Genomic DNA, 16694 nt, shown 5'->3' with positions numbered 1-16694 from the left:
TCTGCTTTGGTGTGTGCAACTAGTAAGTTGTTTCCCACTATGTGTTCAAAATAGAGCTCTGTTACGTTCTCAACTCTGCTGTGTGAATTGGATGTTGACTGGTTTGCAGCCTCGGAAAAGATAACTGCTTTCAAGTCAATTAGAAAAAAATAGGCAGCCTTACAGGTGGCATCTCCTGCTAGCCTTCCATTGCATTTGTTACACGTCTGGTCACATCTGCTGTTGGTTTGTTTTTCTGCTTCCTCAGAGTCTCACTTTCAGTTGAGTGCTTCAGTCTGGGTGAAGGGTGGCACCACTGGAAGTATTTCCCTTGGCCCATTCCCAGGCAATACCAATTGTGAGTCTCTTCAGATGGGAAGCTCATCATTTTGTATTTAAAATGCAAGTACTTCGGGTGCCTGGGTGGCTCAGTTGGTTAAGCGACTGCCTTCGACTCAGGTCATGATCCTGGAGTCCTGGGATCAAGTCCCGCATTGGGCTCCCTGCTCAGCAGGGAGTCTGCTTCTCCCTCTCCCGCTCCTCCCTCTTGTGCTCTCTCTCTCTCTCTCTCACTCTCTCTCTCAAATAAATAAATAAAATCTTTAAAAATAAATAAATAAAATAAAATGCAAGTACTTCAGTGTCTGTGCTTCAGATTAATTGAATACATATCTTTTCCAGTTTTATCTTGTTTTCATTCAAATTTCTGTAGGCTAAAATTTCATTTATTAGAAGCTCAGAAATGGAGTTTATTTTAATTAAGCCTTTTAAGAAATAAAAATTACCTTTTAGAGTAAGAAAAGCTAAGAATCCAAAGAATAGAAAGATGACTAATGAAGACAAACTGGACAAAATTTGATTGATTCATATTTAGGATTTCTTCTAATTCAGTTGAGGACTGAAGGTATTTACTTTAGCAAAATATGTGTGTGTACATACACGTGTGTGTTTATCACACACATATAGTAAAAAGTAGTATTGGGATGCTTGGGTGGCTCAGTCATTTGAGCATCCCACTCTTGATTTCGGCCCAGCTCATGATCTTGGGGTTGTGAGATGGAGCCCTGAGTCCCTGCTCAGTGGGGAGTCTGCTTGAGATTCTCTCCCTCTGCTCTTCCCCTGCTTGCAAGTGTGTGCACTCTTTCTCAATAAATAAATCTTTAAAAAAAAGAAAAAGAAAAAGTAGTATTTGGTAAGAATGTTAAGTAGTCCGTGTACTTTTGTAATTAATGCACCCAAACTATTAAGCTGTTTTTCTTCTTTTCCCTTTTCTATACCTGCCTTCATCCCATAATAATATACCCTCTAAGTAAATATGTCAGTGAACTCTGAGAACTTTTGAACAGGCATAGTTGCTGTAAGTTCAGCATTTATAAACTAAAAATCTATTCCAGATGTGATGGCCATCAGGAATTTAGTAAACCGGATTAAGTTACCAAATCATGTTTGAATAGTGAACTAAAAACTATAAACATTAGACCGAAAAGGGAAAAAAACAAAAACTAAAGCTTATGATAGAAATGGGGGGGGGGTGCGATTTCAACGGAAAGGATGAGATGAATTATACTCAATAAATTTTGATTGATTGTGCCAAACACCATTCTGGGTGCTGGGTGGTGATACAGGGCTAAAAGACAGATGGGCAAAATTTGTGCCCTAAAGGTATGCTGAGACATGTATAGTTACTACAGTTGTGTGTGTGTACTGAGACATATATAAGTTGCGGCAGTTGTAATAAATGCTCTCTTAGAGCCAGGTGATGTGGGAGTGGATAAAGGGCACCTAATCCAGCCTGAAAAAGTCAAGAATCTGCATCTTAATGGACAACAAGAAGTCCTCAGGCAGGTGTGGAGAGGGCATTCCAAAGAGCACAGCAGAGAGTAAAGAAGTGAGAGTGTGTACATTTGGGTATAACAGTTTTCTCTTAGGGTGTATGTAATGGAATCTGAGGTGAGGTGCAGGGAGCAGCAGCTTTGTTCATCAGGGGCCTTATTTTGCTTCATTCTGAATTTAACCAAGCTGATGTCTTGATCTGGTTTGCCCAAACTAAATGTGTCCCATAGCCTTAAGAAATAAACTGCATGTTTAGGTTGAAAGAGTTCATGATATTTCTAATATCATTGTGGAGGCTGTTTTCTAGTTTGGAGATTAATGATTTATGTGTTAAATTTTAAAGGACAGTGAAACCATTCTTTTCCTGTGAAAGTCTCAAAGTGTTCTACAAATGGTAACTCATTACACCAAATGTTTTAACACTTCGCCTCACACTGCATTTGATCATTCATATTATAAGCAGGTGACATTAGGCTGTCAGCACAATGATAGCAAAATGACAAGGATAGAGGGAAGGAGAATGCATGTAAAACTCTGCAGCTGGAGAATGGTGTCTGGAGCAGAGCCGAAATAAGGCAGATCTCTGTTCCATGACTTTCTGCATTCACCTTCCCTTTAGGTGCTCTAAAACCTTGTTATTCAAAATGTAGTCCAAGAACCAGCAGCATCAGCATCACCTGGGAATTTGGAAATGCAGAGTCTCAGGCCCCAATCCCAGACCTACTGAATCAGAGTCTGCAGTTTAATAAGGTCCTCACGTGATTCCTGTTCACCTTGGAGTTTGAGAAGTACCATTCTAAAGAATAAATCTAAGGGTTTGCAAAGTTCTTTAGTTAACTCAGCCTTCTGGCTTAGGACAGTACGTTTTTTGAAAATGGATATCAAGGTTACTAGCTATTATTATATTTTCTTTTTCCAAGTGGGTGGATAAAGATTAGAAATGCAGATTCTGGAGTTAGATTGCCTGGATTCAAATCCTGGCTCTGCCACTTGTACATAACTAGTACATAATTTCTTCATTCGTTGAGGGCAACTACAATGAGCAAAGGCGTAACCCATCACCCCACTGATCTGTGGTAGACCTGTAGTTGAGTTGCAAATAAGCCTTTGTTGTGTGTTTGGGGGTGGGAGAGTTCGTTTTTGTCATTATTTATTGGATTCGTGGTTTCTTGATCTTAACCATCCGTTATTGAAAAGAAGGTAGCATTTGGGAAACTTTTCATCGTTAGTAAAGAAATGTTCTTACTAATGAATAATAGACTTTTCAGCTTCACTGTAAAAAAAGTATATAAGTAGATTTAAAAGTGATGGCAAATCTCATTAAATTATAACCTACTAAGAAATAGTAGGAACATTTTACTAACAGAGCATAAAGGTTTTTACCAGTGCTCTGATCTTGTTTTCTACAGGGGGCAGCTGGAATTTTATGCTATGTGGGAGCCTATGTCTTTATCACTTATGATGACTATGACCACTTCTTTGAAGATGTGTATACTCTCATCCCTGCAGTAGTGATCATAGCTGTAGGAGCCCTGCTTTTCATTATCGGCCTAATTGGCTGCTGCGCCACAATCCGAGAAAGCCGCTGTGGACTGGCCACGGTAAGTTACCACTTTACTGACTGCATGTGTCATCATCGTATGTGAGTGTATTTCGTTTGTGTTACTGGCTTCAATCAAGCATGAAACTCCATAGACTCTTTGGCTCTTATGATTGAAACAGAATTAGCACTTGTCTTCTAGCAGTTATCTCAGGTAACTGTTTTTATATCAAGACAGTATTTAGAGCAGTTTGTATTTAATTTTTGACACTGTTTTCTTCCTTACAGTTTGTCATCATCCTTCTCTTGGTTTTTGTCACAGAAGTTGTTGTAGTGGTTTTGGGATACGTTTACAGAGCAAAGGTATGTTGTCTACTGTAATTCGTATGTTTTAAAAGGCAGCTTAAGTGTTTCAAGTGAAATAGAACAAATTCATTTTATCAGAGTAAACATTTTCTTTTGCCTTACTTCGGTTTAGTCACTACTTTAAAAATCTAAAGTTAATTAGAAATTGCACAGAGAACAGAGTGGTGGTTGCCATTCGTGGGAGTTGGGTGAAATGGGTTAGGGGAGTCAAAAGGTACAAACTTCCAGTTATAAGGTAAATAAGTCATGGAGATATAATGTACAGCATGGCAACTAACGTTAGTAATACTGTAATGTATGTTTGAAAGTTGCTAAGGTAGTAGATCTTAAAAGTTCTCTCATCACAATAAAAAAATTTTATAATTATATGTGGTGAAGGAATTAGACTTCTTATGGTGATCATTTTACCATATAAAAAGTTTAAACCATGCTGAAACTATGTTAGATGTCAATTTTACCTCAATTTAAGAAAACAAAATGCATTTAGTAAACACAAGTCCAGTTTCCTGGCTTAATAAAGAGTACATACCAGAGAACTGAGCTTTTGTTTTATGTTTAAGAATATGGCAACAGGGGTGCTTGGGTGGCTCAGTCGTTAAGCGTCTGCCTTTGGCTCAGGTCATGATCCCAGGATCCTAGGATTGAGTCCCACATCCCAGCTCCCTGCTCAGTGGGGAGCCTGCTTCTCTCTCCCTCTACCCCTCTCCCTGCTTGTGCGTGTGCTCTCCCTTTCTCTCGCTCTCGCTCTCTCTCAAGTAAATAAAAGAATCTTAAAAAAAAAAAATACTGCAACATTTCAAGCTCTTTCTGAACACTTATTTCCACTGAAGGTACCTATGTAGGCATCTAAGATTGTGTTTAATGTGGTTTCTGATCTCAGGAAGTCTCCTGAAAGCTTAATTGGTTATTTCAATTTTTATGTACTTTTCTACTACAGTAATTTTTTTCTACAATGTATTGTGTGCTGTGTCAGTTGGGGTCTTGTGAGAAGCACATGCAAAGATGGTATTCAGTGTACATGGGTTATGTTAGAGGAAAGGTCTGTGAGAGAACATGGGGAAGGAACCAGGACTGGCTGAGGGCTATCAGGCTTATGCAAGTGTAATCCCAAGTACTTGTTAGTGTAATTATGTAGTTAATTAAATACTGACTAAGTCTAAGGAAAAAATGAGTATATGAAAAAAAGGAAATGAATAATTTGAAGAGACTTGGTAAAAACAAGTAGTTACTAAAACATTTTTGATCAAATCAGATATGGGTATGATCACTATTATAGGTTTAGGGGAAATTTATTAATATTTAGTAGATTCTACACTTTGATTATGTTGCAATGTCTCCACAGTTTAAAGAAACCAAACCGAAAGTCACTGTCAGTGTATTGAGGGTGTGATTTGTGCAGAACAAATGATAAAGAGCTCTAATCAGTGGATCTTATGCAAAGACAAGACAGGCTTGCATCTTAAGATCAGTGTGAAATATACATTTCTGTGCTTTAAGCTAAATGAAAATGTTTACTTTTTAAAAAGTCTGTGACTTTCTCAGTTAACTAACCAACTTCTCCTGACCATGGGAGGCTTCTCCCATTTGTTAAATACAGTATAACTGCATTTGCCACTGATTTTTATATGTGGGGTAATAATGAAAAACACAAGATATTCTCTGGATTGAGAGAGTATGTGAAAGTCAATTTAGGTCATGGTTAGGTCCTTTCACTCCACAAATATTTGTTAGGAATGGTTTTAGAACTTTGTCAAAATTATAGATGGGCTGCTTGGATTTCAAACTATATTTGACAGACATATATATTTGGGTACCATATATCTACCCAGCTCACCCAGTTGACCTTTGAACAACACAGGGGTTTTATATGTGTAAGTTAATTAATATATGACATAAATCTCTGGAACTCAAAGGGTAGAGATCAGCCAAAGGGTTTACCTACTGTCCCATATATTCTCTACCCAAGACATGCTAGAGAATATTCAGCTATCACCTGCATTTAATTTCAGCTGTCAGCTGAAGGAAAAATTTGCTTAAAATTTGATTCATCCAGGCCCACCTCTAACCTCAGGCTATTTCATGTGGTTGATTTGTTCATGCAGAATTTCCAGCTAACCCTTAACTAAACTTTATAGGCACACCGTAGTGACTGTTCCACATGGAGGAGAGGTTATAGCCCTTTGTAAAATCCTTCTGGAGCTTAAATTAGAGGCTGTTGTAGTATCTGATCACAATTCACTTTCCTCATTTGAGGCAGGATAATAGAAACATTAAACCAACAAGCAAGTAATTTCTGAACAAGATAGTTTTCTTTTTTTCCCCTTGTTGAATTCTGCTACAGTGTATCTTCTAAAGATCTAGCCTGGGGACTCTGAACTCCTTAAGGGCAAGGCAGTCATCTTTGTCCAGCAGTGGCAAGGTGCCTGGCACAATAAATATTATGAATTGGTCGATCGATTGAATGAAAAAAAATTACTTGTCAAGACTTCTAGTCTTATTTAATATATCGAAGTGTTCTACTGTTCTAATTTGTAAGTATTTAACTTTCTTTCCCTCAGAATGAGCTACAGATGAATAGTTGGTCTGAGAAGTTTGTTCAGATTTCCTCAGTGCATAAATTCCCTGTATGGGAGGGGGGACATAAAAAGTTTTCTGATTTCTGTTTTAGAGGAACTAAATTGAGGACTTCATTTTCCTTTGCTTCTTTAAAAAAAAACAAAAACCTTGGTTTTGGACATAGAAAAAGATGACTGTGGGTTGAGATCCTACCATCTATGCCCGTCCTGAGGAACGAGGGGTCCTGGTAACTTGAACACCAAGACAGCCATTGCCAGCCACTCCCTTCTTGCCCCCTTTCCTCTTTCTTAGTCACTTCCTCTTCTTTTCTTTCACCTTTCTTGCTATTTTGCCTGTTTTTGCTTTCCACCTACAGTACTGTTTAAGGCTAAACAGTCTCTGCCTTTAATTAATTAATTGGAGTATAACTTAAAGCTATGATAAAGACATAATAGAAGTATTCTTACTGTAATTTACAGTTTTAAATCAAAGGCATAATATGCCAATTTAACATTCAAACCATTGATACATAAGGTACCAGGCAGCTATGCCCCAAAAAGGAATGCATTGAATTATGCCCCTACTGGTTATCAACTTTATAGTTGTATCACATAACTGGTATAATTACTAAGTAGGTCTAATCATCTTAGAAGGGTAAGGAGAATCTGGTACAAGCAAATTTTACTAAATGACATTTTCTTGCCACTTTAGTGATTGACAGCAGTAAGTTATGAAGAGTTTATTTCCTGTCTCCTCATTCGCACAGCATTGAACTGTACTTTTTTCATAAAGGGCCACTTTTAAGGACTGATTTTTTTTTTTTTACCTGCGATTACCTTTGTATATTTGGCCAAATCTAAACATTGAATAATTCCAAATTCCATTTGGAAAGCATGTTGGTACTTGTTCCAAAAGTGGGCGGTTTTAAAGGTCTTTTATTTTTACCTCCTTTAGGAAATGAAAATGAGCAGATCCAACCCACTAAAAGTTTATTGGAAATGGAAGGCAGTTCATTTATAATTTACAAAATCTGTCTCAGGGTTCAGCTTCTTTCTCCCTCTTGAATAGATTGTTATTCTGCCATCTTGCACACAATCTTCTCTTTGAATGCTTTTAATCTGTGTGATGTAATATGTCTGAATTTTCACCTGAATCTCTGTGGAGACAGGAAGGGAGAAAATTTTTTTTCTAAAAGAAATTCACAGAGATATCTGGCAACTTGCCATACATGTCATTTAGGTAGTTTAGCTGGAGCCTTGACAAATGTTAATTTTACCTGTATTATTAAGGGACTGAATTCTTTGTTTCGATTCAGGTGGAAAATGAGGTTGATCGCAGCATTCAGAAAGTGTATAAGACCTACAATGGAACCAACCCTGATGCTGCTAGCCGGGCTATTGATTATGTACAGAGACAGGTGAGCTCTCCTGAGATGAATTTCTTTTTGAGGGCCAGTCACTGTTGCATCAACCTTAAACAAACTCTATTACTATGTAAATTAGATATGTATTTTCATAGCCATGGCTAGCTTCATGATGCGTGTAATATTTTTACCTTCACCCTTGAAAAGTTTTTTCCACTGTCACCTAATCAAAGCCAGATAAGAAGCATTTGACTTTTTACCAGAAAATAATTAGCCAGGAAGGTGATAATGGAAGAGAGGTATGGTCACAGGAAAGGTGGGAGCCTCGAGGGACTTCAGAGGAGGCAAGAGGTCTTTCATATACCTTTAGAAAGCAAGACCAGAAAAGATAGCATTGGGGGAAAAAAAAAGGAAAATTTGAAATACGTGAAGGTAGAGAGAGAATAGTATAGTACCCATAAACCTACCCCAAATTGTCAGGTTTTTGTCAGTCTTATTTCATCTTACCCCACATATCTTTTGCTAATTATCTTAAAGCAAATCCCAGACATTTCAGAGAAAACATTTGAAGCACATTGTCATTGGAAATAATACTTAACTCAGAACCAGATTTTTAACATGTAAGATATGAAGATTTTTCTTAGCTATAAATTACCCTTGCGGGTAAGGTGCTTTTCGTGTGGAGGTTCTAAGATTACTAGTCGTATGTGGCTATTTAAATTAAAATTTAAAATTCAGTTCCTTAGTCATCCTAGCCACATGGTAAGGGCTCATTCGCTTCAGGTGGCTCGTGGCTAACATGTTCAACATGCAGACAGAACATTTCAATCATTGCAGAAAGTTTTATCGGACCTCACTGGTCTAGAGTAGTTTAAAGCTCTGCAGTGCACAGAATTCTAAAGTTCAATACAGGTGTATGTGTCCTCTGAGGACTAATATTTCTCTTCTCTTCCCCACTAGCTGCATTGCTGTGGAATTCACAACTATTCAGACTGGGAAAACACAGACTGGTTCAAAGAAACCAAAAACCAGAGTGTCCCTCTCAGCTGCTGCAGAGAGACCGCCAGCAGCTGTAATGGCAGTCTGGCCCACCCCTCTGACCTCTATGCCGAGGTAAATCTGGTTTCTTGGCCAAGACTTGAATCTAGCTTGGTAACCTGTTTTTCTCTGTGAATTGTCTTTAGCTAGAGCTTTTCTATACTCTTTTGCTTGTCTTTAATGCTGTTTTATGTTATTGTAAATTCTTGTTAAATGCATTGTCTCTCCCTCTTTGGGTTTCTGTTATTTCCATTTCTGCCACTGAGTAATAATATTTGACCTTGCAGCTTTCACTTTTAAAAAAGACTTCTAATGAGGATGACTGTGTGTTTCAGGGATGTGAGGCTCTAGTTGTGAAGAAGCTACAAGAAATCATGATGCACGTTATCTGGGCGGCGCTGGCGTTTGCAGCTATTCAGGTAAGCGCAGCTAGCTGAGGCGTTGTTATCTGAGTGTGCTGATTCTCTGGTGTCAGCCGTGAATGGTTTTAATCATTAAGTGCAGTTAAAACTTTGTGGATATAGATAACTTGGAAGTGATTGAGGAACAGACCACCAGTTTCCAACATCTTCCATTTCCTGTCTCTAGACCTAGACCCAAAACGGTTCCAAGAAACCAGAGATCTGGGTGTGGGGACTGTGTTTGAGGGGACTCTGCTTTATATTCTTGACTTGAGTAGTGAGTGGCCTGTTCAAAATAGATACTGTTCCCAGTCCCAGTATATTCTTGGGAGGTATTTTAATAGAACTTCACAGAATTTTTAACAATTGTACTGCTTTATTTCACTTTGGAAATGGAAAGCTTTTTTTCAGTCTTTTTGTACTGTTTCTTCTTCTGGCTTATTTTTCTGTCCTCAAGGGTTTTCTGTGTCTATATATGTAAATCAAGAACTGATACTACAGCACTAGTCTCTTAAAGTGATAGAAGCAGTTTCACTGCTTTACAGAAAAGACCAGGTGAAAACGGAGGTTCTAACCTATTCTGGATTTGTGGACTTAGTTTTTTCAGACTGACAGCCATCAAGGAGTCCGTGTCATCACTTGGCACCTCTGCAAGTGAACCATGCCATTTTGGGTCGCGGAGGGGACTTGTTTTCCCAACTCCTACCAGTGAAAACAGTCTTTTTCCTACCTAAAAATGGCATGCACAGAGTAGCTGGTGATTGTTTAATTACCTCTGACTTTATCTACTCCTTCCTCCCTCCCTCACCTGAAAACAAGTAAGAAAGACAGCTATTTTTCTGCTCAGTACACCTACATTGCTAGTTTCTCGGGAGTATACAATGTATCTTGGGGATTATGTTAGAGGAGTCTTAAACTGAGAAGAGCCAATTGTTTGGAATGATTGAGAATCCTTTGTGTCAGATCTAGTTCTGAGTGTTCTTTTGGTAGTTCTTTTTTTTTTTTTTTTTTTTTGGTAGTTCTTGAAATATGCTTTAGGCCTAGAGAATCTATTTTAAGAAAGTGTAGGTATCTTTTAACTGTTAGATAAAACCAATGTAATTGCTAGTTTAAGTGTAAATTGCTTGGATTGCCTGCTCTCTGTATATTTGAACAAAAGCTAGTGTATTTAATGGGAAATGCCTTTGAAAATGGCAAAAAGGTGATTGTTTACTTTGCTGGTATGCAAACGGCCCTGAAATGATTCATTAAAAAGCCTAGTTCTTTATTTGCTATGGTCTCTGCCCTTCTAAGCATTTACTTTGTGGCTCAGCATAGCAGTAATATATTAATCAGGAGGCATGTATTTCATATTTTGATTGTGCAAACACATGCATTTAGCTAAAAATAATGAAACATAAGGGAGGTCTTTTTTCCCAAGTGAAATCCTGGTCTGTGCATTCTTAATGATTTTATTTGTGTTAATAAATCAGCACATACCAGCATGCAGCAAAAAAGCTTTGAAACTGTAAGGTGCTTGTGATCATGAAATATGCAGCATGTATAAAGAACACTGATGAAAATCGTTGCTTTAGCTATGTCCCTCATCTAGTTACGCTTATTAACCAGGCAGATATTGCTTCATTAAATATTTTTCAGTGGGGGCTAATAAATATTTTAACTAGTCTCTTAATTTATGTATGCCTTCTCATATGCATTTTATACTTAAATCACCCTGATTTAGGTAATGGCTGATAAAGATTTGATGTGTTCAGTTCAGCAAAACTCAGGAAAGGATTCAGAGTTTTCACAGACTCAAAACCTAGTGGTTTTGAAAATTTAAAAACTTTGGTTTTAAGGGAAAAAACATACATTTGAAATAATGAAAGAATTTTCCCGAATGTTTTCTTTTTTAAAAGAGTACCTGTTAATGTTCTGAACTTTTGATACTCAAAATCTGATTTAGATCTGTGCCCTCGGTGTGGAAAACCTGAGCAAAGGCAAAAACAGCTCAGAGATCAGTGATCTCTTGTGCATGTATGCCCATCCTGCTAGAGAAAGAGCTAGAAGGACACTTGGAGAGTCTCTAGTCCCTGTTTCCTTTGTTTTAAATGCCATGAAAATGAGGGGGCAGGGGGACAAAGATAGTATGACTAATGACCATCAGTGAAGCTTGAACCCTGGCCTCTTGTACTCTGCCTCCAATTACAAAGTGAAGAATTAAGGTTCTCAAAAGATTAAATTCTTCAATTCTGTTATGAAACCAGACAGTTAATTGGCACTTCAGCTTAAGAAAATACACAATGTGATAGCATTGAAATATCATTGGCACTTTCCTTCAGGTTCTAAAATAGGGAAGCTCTAAGAGCTGTCATAGGAAGTATGGTTTTAAATAATGTTAGGGGCACCTGGCTGTCTCAGTTGGAAGAGCATGTGACTCTTGATCTTGGGGTCGTGAGTTTGAGCCCCATGTTAGGTGCAGAGATTTCTTAAATTAAAACTTTAAAAAAAATAATGTTAAAGATTGAAAGATGATTTTTGGTAGTGTTGTATCAAAACTGAAGCATTGTCTTTTTTGAATTTGAGTGTGATTTATGGCACTGTTAAGCTACATTTTATTGAAGTTCTAAGGCATAAGGTGAATTTAAGAAAAAAATTTTTTTTAAGATTTTATTTATTTGACAGAGAGCTAGAGAGCACAAGCATGGGGAGCACAAGCCAGAGGGAGAGGGAAAAGCAGGCTCCCCGCTGAGCAGGGAGCCTGATGTGGGGGCTCAATCCCAGGACCCTGGGGTCATGACCTGAGCCCAAGGCAGACGCTTAACCGCTTAACCGGTTGAGCCACCCAGGTGCCCTGAAGAATTTTTCTCATAAACTTAATTGACGAATAGAAGGCTCTAGTTCACGTGTTAGCCATCTGTAGGTCCTACGGCTAAATCTAGCCCACTACCTCTTTTTGTGTTAGCCACACTCAATTATATATTATCTGTGACTGCTTTTGTGTTACAGTGACAGAGTTGCATGGTTGTAACAGAGACTGATTTTGTCTCTTGGTTCACAAAACCTAAAATATTTACTATTTGCCCTTTAAGAATACACTTGTTGACCCTTGTTCTAGTCTAGTTAAGTGATCTAGGTTTGAGTAGGACCAAAATGTTCAAGTTAAAAACCCTGAAAAATAGTAGTTAATTGTTACAACAGGATTTTTTAATGTGAGAGAAAGATTTTTAAAATTTTGCTACATTCCCTATTTTGTTAGCTTTCGTTTTTAATGATTTTACTTTTAAGTAATCTCCACACCCAACATGGGGCTTGAACCTACAACTTCGAGATCAGGAGTCGCATGTTCCACCAAATGAGCCAGCCAGGCACCTCTTTATTTTGCTCGCTTTTTAAAATCAGCAAGATATTTGACTTCTGTGAGCAGAGCCAGCCTCTTAAATTAGCAAATGATCAGTTAGGAATTTTATATCTAAAAGATCTGGTCGTAATAATAGACAAAAATCTAGGTTTGGATTTGGCAATCTCTTAAGTATCTGCTGTGAGTAAGGCTTTCTGCAAAGACAGTATGGGAGGGGCGCCTGGGTGGCTCAGTCCTTAAGCGTCTGCCTTTGGCTCAGGTCATGATCCCAGGGTTCTGGGATCGAGCCCCGCATCAGGCTCCCTGCTCCTCGGGAAGCCTGCTTCTCCCTCTCCCCCTCCCCCTGGTTGTGTTCCCCCTCTCGCTGTGTCTCTCTCTGTCAAATAAATAAAATCTTTAAAAAAATAAAATTAAAAAATTTAAAAAAAAAGACAGTATGGGAAAAATGGGAATTATCTGATGTCTTTGGAGTCTCATGAAGTTGGCATGTCCTCAAGATAGAGTGATCAAGAGCAAACTTTCACAGAGGACTGTTTCCCAAAGCCATGTTGCTTTTTTCTGGTCTATATGCCAAGTGTGAAGGAGGTTGAGCCTGCTATTTCCTTCCTGCTTCTTGATTGCCAGATATTCATTAAAATGACTTAAAATACATTAGTGAATAACACTTCAGATTGGGCCTCCAGATAGTTAAAATCTAGTGGGTTGATTCTGACACACTTTTAAAGAAATATTTCAAGTAATTCTTTAAAAATTTAAACCAAGGCTTGGGAAGATAATTCTTGAATGACTAGGTTTTGTTTTGTGTATCACAACCAGGGTATTGGCACTGATATAATCCACCAGTTTTATTCAGATTTTTCATTTCTATTTGTATATTTGGTTCTGTATAGTTTTATGACCTGGTAGGTTCCTGTATCTACCACCACGATCAAGATACTAAACAGTTCTAACACCACAAGGATTCTACCTAGTACCCTTTTGTAACTAACTGCACCCACCTCCATCCTGTGCCTCCTCCCCCCATACCCTGGCAACCACTAATCTGTTCTCCATTTCTAAAATTTTTGTCATTTCAATATGTAAATGGAACCATATGGTATGTAACCTTTGGTTCCTTCTTATGTCTTACTGTGGCTGCATAGTATTTCATTTGGGGGCATACTTTATAATTTATCTAATCTACATTAATGGGCACTTATATAAGTCTTGCTATTCTAGAAATGCAAGTAGTGAATATCCTCTGTATGCATGTACAAAGTCTATAGCTATGAAGTTGAAGAGTCAGTGGCTTTTTGATAGGTATTTCCACATTTTTCTCAGAAAAGGGTGTTTCCAGTGTGCAGTTTCAAAACCTTGTATAACAATACCTATTTTCCCATAATGCCCCCTACATAGTATATTCTAGAACATTTTAATCTTTGGCAGTCGGTTTTTTTAATCACCACTTGCCTCTCTATTTAGCAATCATTTTTTGCAGTTGCTTGATGTTATATTTAAACTAAGTGCAGATTAGTTCTCATGGCTTGAATATTGCAGGGAAAATTTTTATTGCAAGAAATAACTCTGGAGCTAAAATATTTCCAGGTCTATTGCTGGAAAATTTTAATAATCAGTGAAATTTCAGTATAGCAGAGCTTTGGCAGTGAGCCTGTAGTACTTAGTGATGAGGTTTGGACCATAAGAAGTTAACGTGCAGAGCTTAATGTTCATAAACAGACTCATTCCCAAGCATGAGTAGGGTTTTATCAAGCTTATTTAATTGTTTTAAAATCGGTACAAGTTGACTTAATTGAAATAAAAGTCAGGAAAAGAAATGATGCTTATTTCAGACACCATTTGAGAATGCTGACTCCTTCAGTAGAAGTTAACCAACTGAAAGGAATGTGAGGGAAGTGGCATAGGAAGAGAGATTTTTTTTCCAGAAAATCAGTAATTTCTGAGCTTAGCGTTTTTATTGCTCAATTTAACATTGCCTGGGAATATAATTGTGTTTGATTTTATAGCAGTTCTAAGAATATTTTGATGTACAGTGAATGGAAATGTATTTCTATAGGAATTAGATACAAAACATGTCCAGACCTGGCTAAAGATATTTACTGAATTTTAACAATATCCACTTTTAAAATGTCTTCAAGGTGCTTTGTGCTGTTATTGCACTTAGCAAATATTGATATAATGAAACTGATGGATTTAAGCAGCAAGAATATATCCTGAATGGGTAGAAAGAATATGGGCTAATTGAGGGCAGAAATTGGAGTGTGTGACTTTTATACTATGGAGAATTCAGTTTGAGGACATCCGTATTCTCTGTGTATTGTGTCTCATTAGTAATCTTCCACTTTAGACTTTGAGAGCTTGTTTATGGATCCAGTACATTTTGTTGAAATTGATTGACCCCATATATACAGAAAGCCTTGCCTTTTAAAAATCAAATAACTGAGACCTTTCACTGCCAATGAAAAGTTAGAACAGCAAATTAACTTACTCTTATTTAGCTCTTTTATTACTATTTATATTTTGTAAGAAGCCAGGTCAAAATTCTAGAATCATTTTCTCTTTAATCCAGTTTAATCCTCTTGCTTATTCAAAATAACGTGGCATGACTTTATTACAATTCCAGTTTGCTGCCACAGAAGGATTAGGGCTTATTAAAATGATGAAGGAAGAGTGACCTTTAAAAAATAATGTGTGTGTAATACAGAGCCAAATCTGGATTTCAAAAATAGTAAATAATTATGAAAGAGACAAAAACCTTCAAACCATTCTTTTGGCATCAAGATTAGTTTTCCACCATAGGGCTTTTGGGCTATTCATGTACTGAATTTTGTGGATTGTTAGTAAAGCCTGTGTCCCCAAATCCAGATGTCTGAAAAGACCACCAGTAAGTTTCCTTAATACACGTAGTCTTGGTCATTCCACTCCCTAGACCTTTGTTGTCCAGTATGGTAGCCACTAGCCAGTTACATGTGTCCCAAGTTTAATTTACATAAAGTAAAAAACATAATTCGGCAGTTGCACTAGCTACATTTCAGGTGCTCAGTAGCCCCATGTGGCTAGTGGCTACCAAGTTTGACAGCTCAGTTTGATAGAATGTTTCTATCATTGCAGAAAGTTCTTTTTTAGAGCACTGTTGTTGATTGAGAGTGGGGATGGCAGGAAGAGAGTCTTGTGTTTCTGCTTTTCACATATTGTTCTCAGGTGTGAGACAGGGAAACTAAAAGTTGGTTCCTAAAAAGTTAATGTATTCATTAGAAATTACTTCTGTTCCTGTTGTTACTGCGGAACTTTGAAACCGCTCCATTGCCAACCAAGAAATACACACTTGCTATGAGAGAGCCTTCAGCCTTCTTTTTTCCCCTGTTGTTTTCTTCCCACAGCTGCTGGGCATGTTGTGTGCATGCATCGTATTGTGCAGAAGGAGTAGAGATCCTGCTTATGAGCTCCTCATCACCGGCGGAACCTATGCATAGTAGAAAATGCAAGCCTGAGCTTTTTTTAGTCTTGTTGTTCTGATTTGGAAGGTGAATTGAGCAGGTCTACTTCATTAGCGGCCTGAGTTCATTTAGTTAAAGCACACAGGTGTTGGACAAAGCAGCTTGGCTCTTCATGTGCCCACCTACTTCCCTACCCACCCAGGATTTTCTTTTCCTCTAGTCTAGCTGACTCTCCATGTCCCTAAGTTTTTAAGTATGGCAGTATATGTTCTCATTTCAGAACCATTTGCAGGTTGCATAGTGTGGGAGAACCAAAGGAGGGCCTGGGCCTGCTTCTGTGACCTCCATGCAGTAACAGGGCTGCTGCCAGAGTATCACTGGGCCCTTTCAGTCTTCATGATGGAGAACTCGGGGCCAAAGGTTTTTGGGGGGAGGGGGAGGAAGCCAGCTGCGGTTAAAGTTAACACCAGATGGTGCCCCTCATCAGTGTCCTTTGAAAAAAACATATACTGTAGTCCAATAAGATAGCAACTGTATAAAATTGCTAAAATAGATTTTAGAATCATACAGTGTGTCTCTTGGTTCATCTTCAAAATCAGACTGGTTTTTGAAACTAGCAGTTTTTAATCAAAGCTGGCTTTATAGGAGGAGTATAATGTATGCACTACTGTTTTAAAACAATTAGTGTGAGTGTGTGTGTGTTTTTGTATGATTGAGCCTATTCATTGTAAGTCTAAACTCGTTAGGATTAATGTACCCATGTAGACTAGCAAAATAGTATGTAGATGTGATCTCAGTTGTAAATAGAAAAATCTAATTCAATAAACTCTGTATCACCCCTCAA

General features: G+C 37.9%; 1 protein-coding gene across 1 annotated transcript in view; it reads left to right on the top strand.

Moving 5' to 3' along the window:
* The window catches only part of TSPAN3 (tetraspanin 3), a 27827-nt gene extending 11133 nt beyond the window's left edge, over positions 1–16694 (top strand). The window contains exons 2-7 of the mRNA XM_045899619.3: positions 3222–3413; positions 3641–3715; positions 7590–7691; positions 8598–8750; positions 9011–9094; positions 15794–16694. Coding sequence (XP_045755575.1) covers positions 3222–3413; positions 3641–3715; positions 7590–7691; positions 8598–8750; positions 9011–9094; positions 15794–15886 — 699 coding nt within the window. The 3' untranslated portion in view covers positions 15887–16694. The remainder of the gene's footprint in view (positions 1–3221; positions 3414–3640; positions 3716–7589; positions 7692–8597; positions 8751–9010; positions 9095–15793) is intronic.

Source organism: Mirounga angustirostris, unplaced genomic scaffold, assembly GCF_029215605.1.
Source record: "Mirounga angustirostris isolate CCGP_5_RB_7025 unplaced genomic scaffold, mMirAng1.0.hap1 SCAF_9, whole genome shotgun sequence".
Taxonomy (NCBI): domain Eukaryota; kingdom Metazoa; phylum Chordata; class Mammalia; order Carnivora; family Phocidae; genus Mirounga; species Mirounga angustirostris.
The sequence above is the reverse complement of the archived record's forward strand: the minus strand, read 5'-3'. Positions and strand labels throughout refer to the sequence as shown.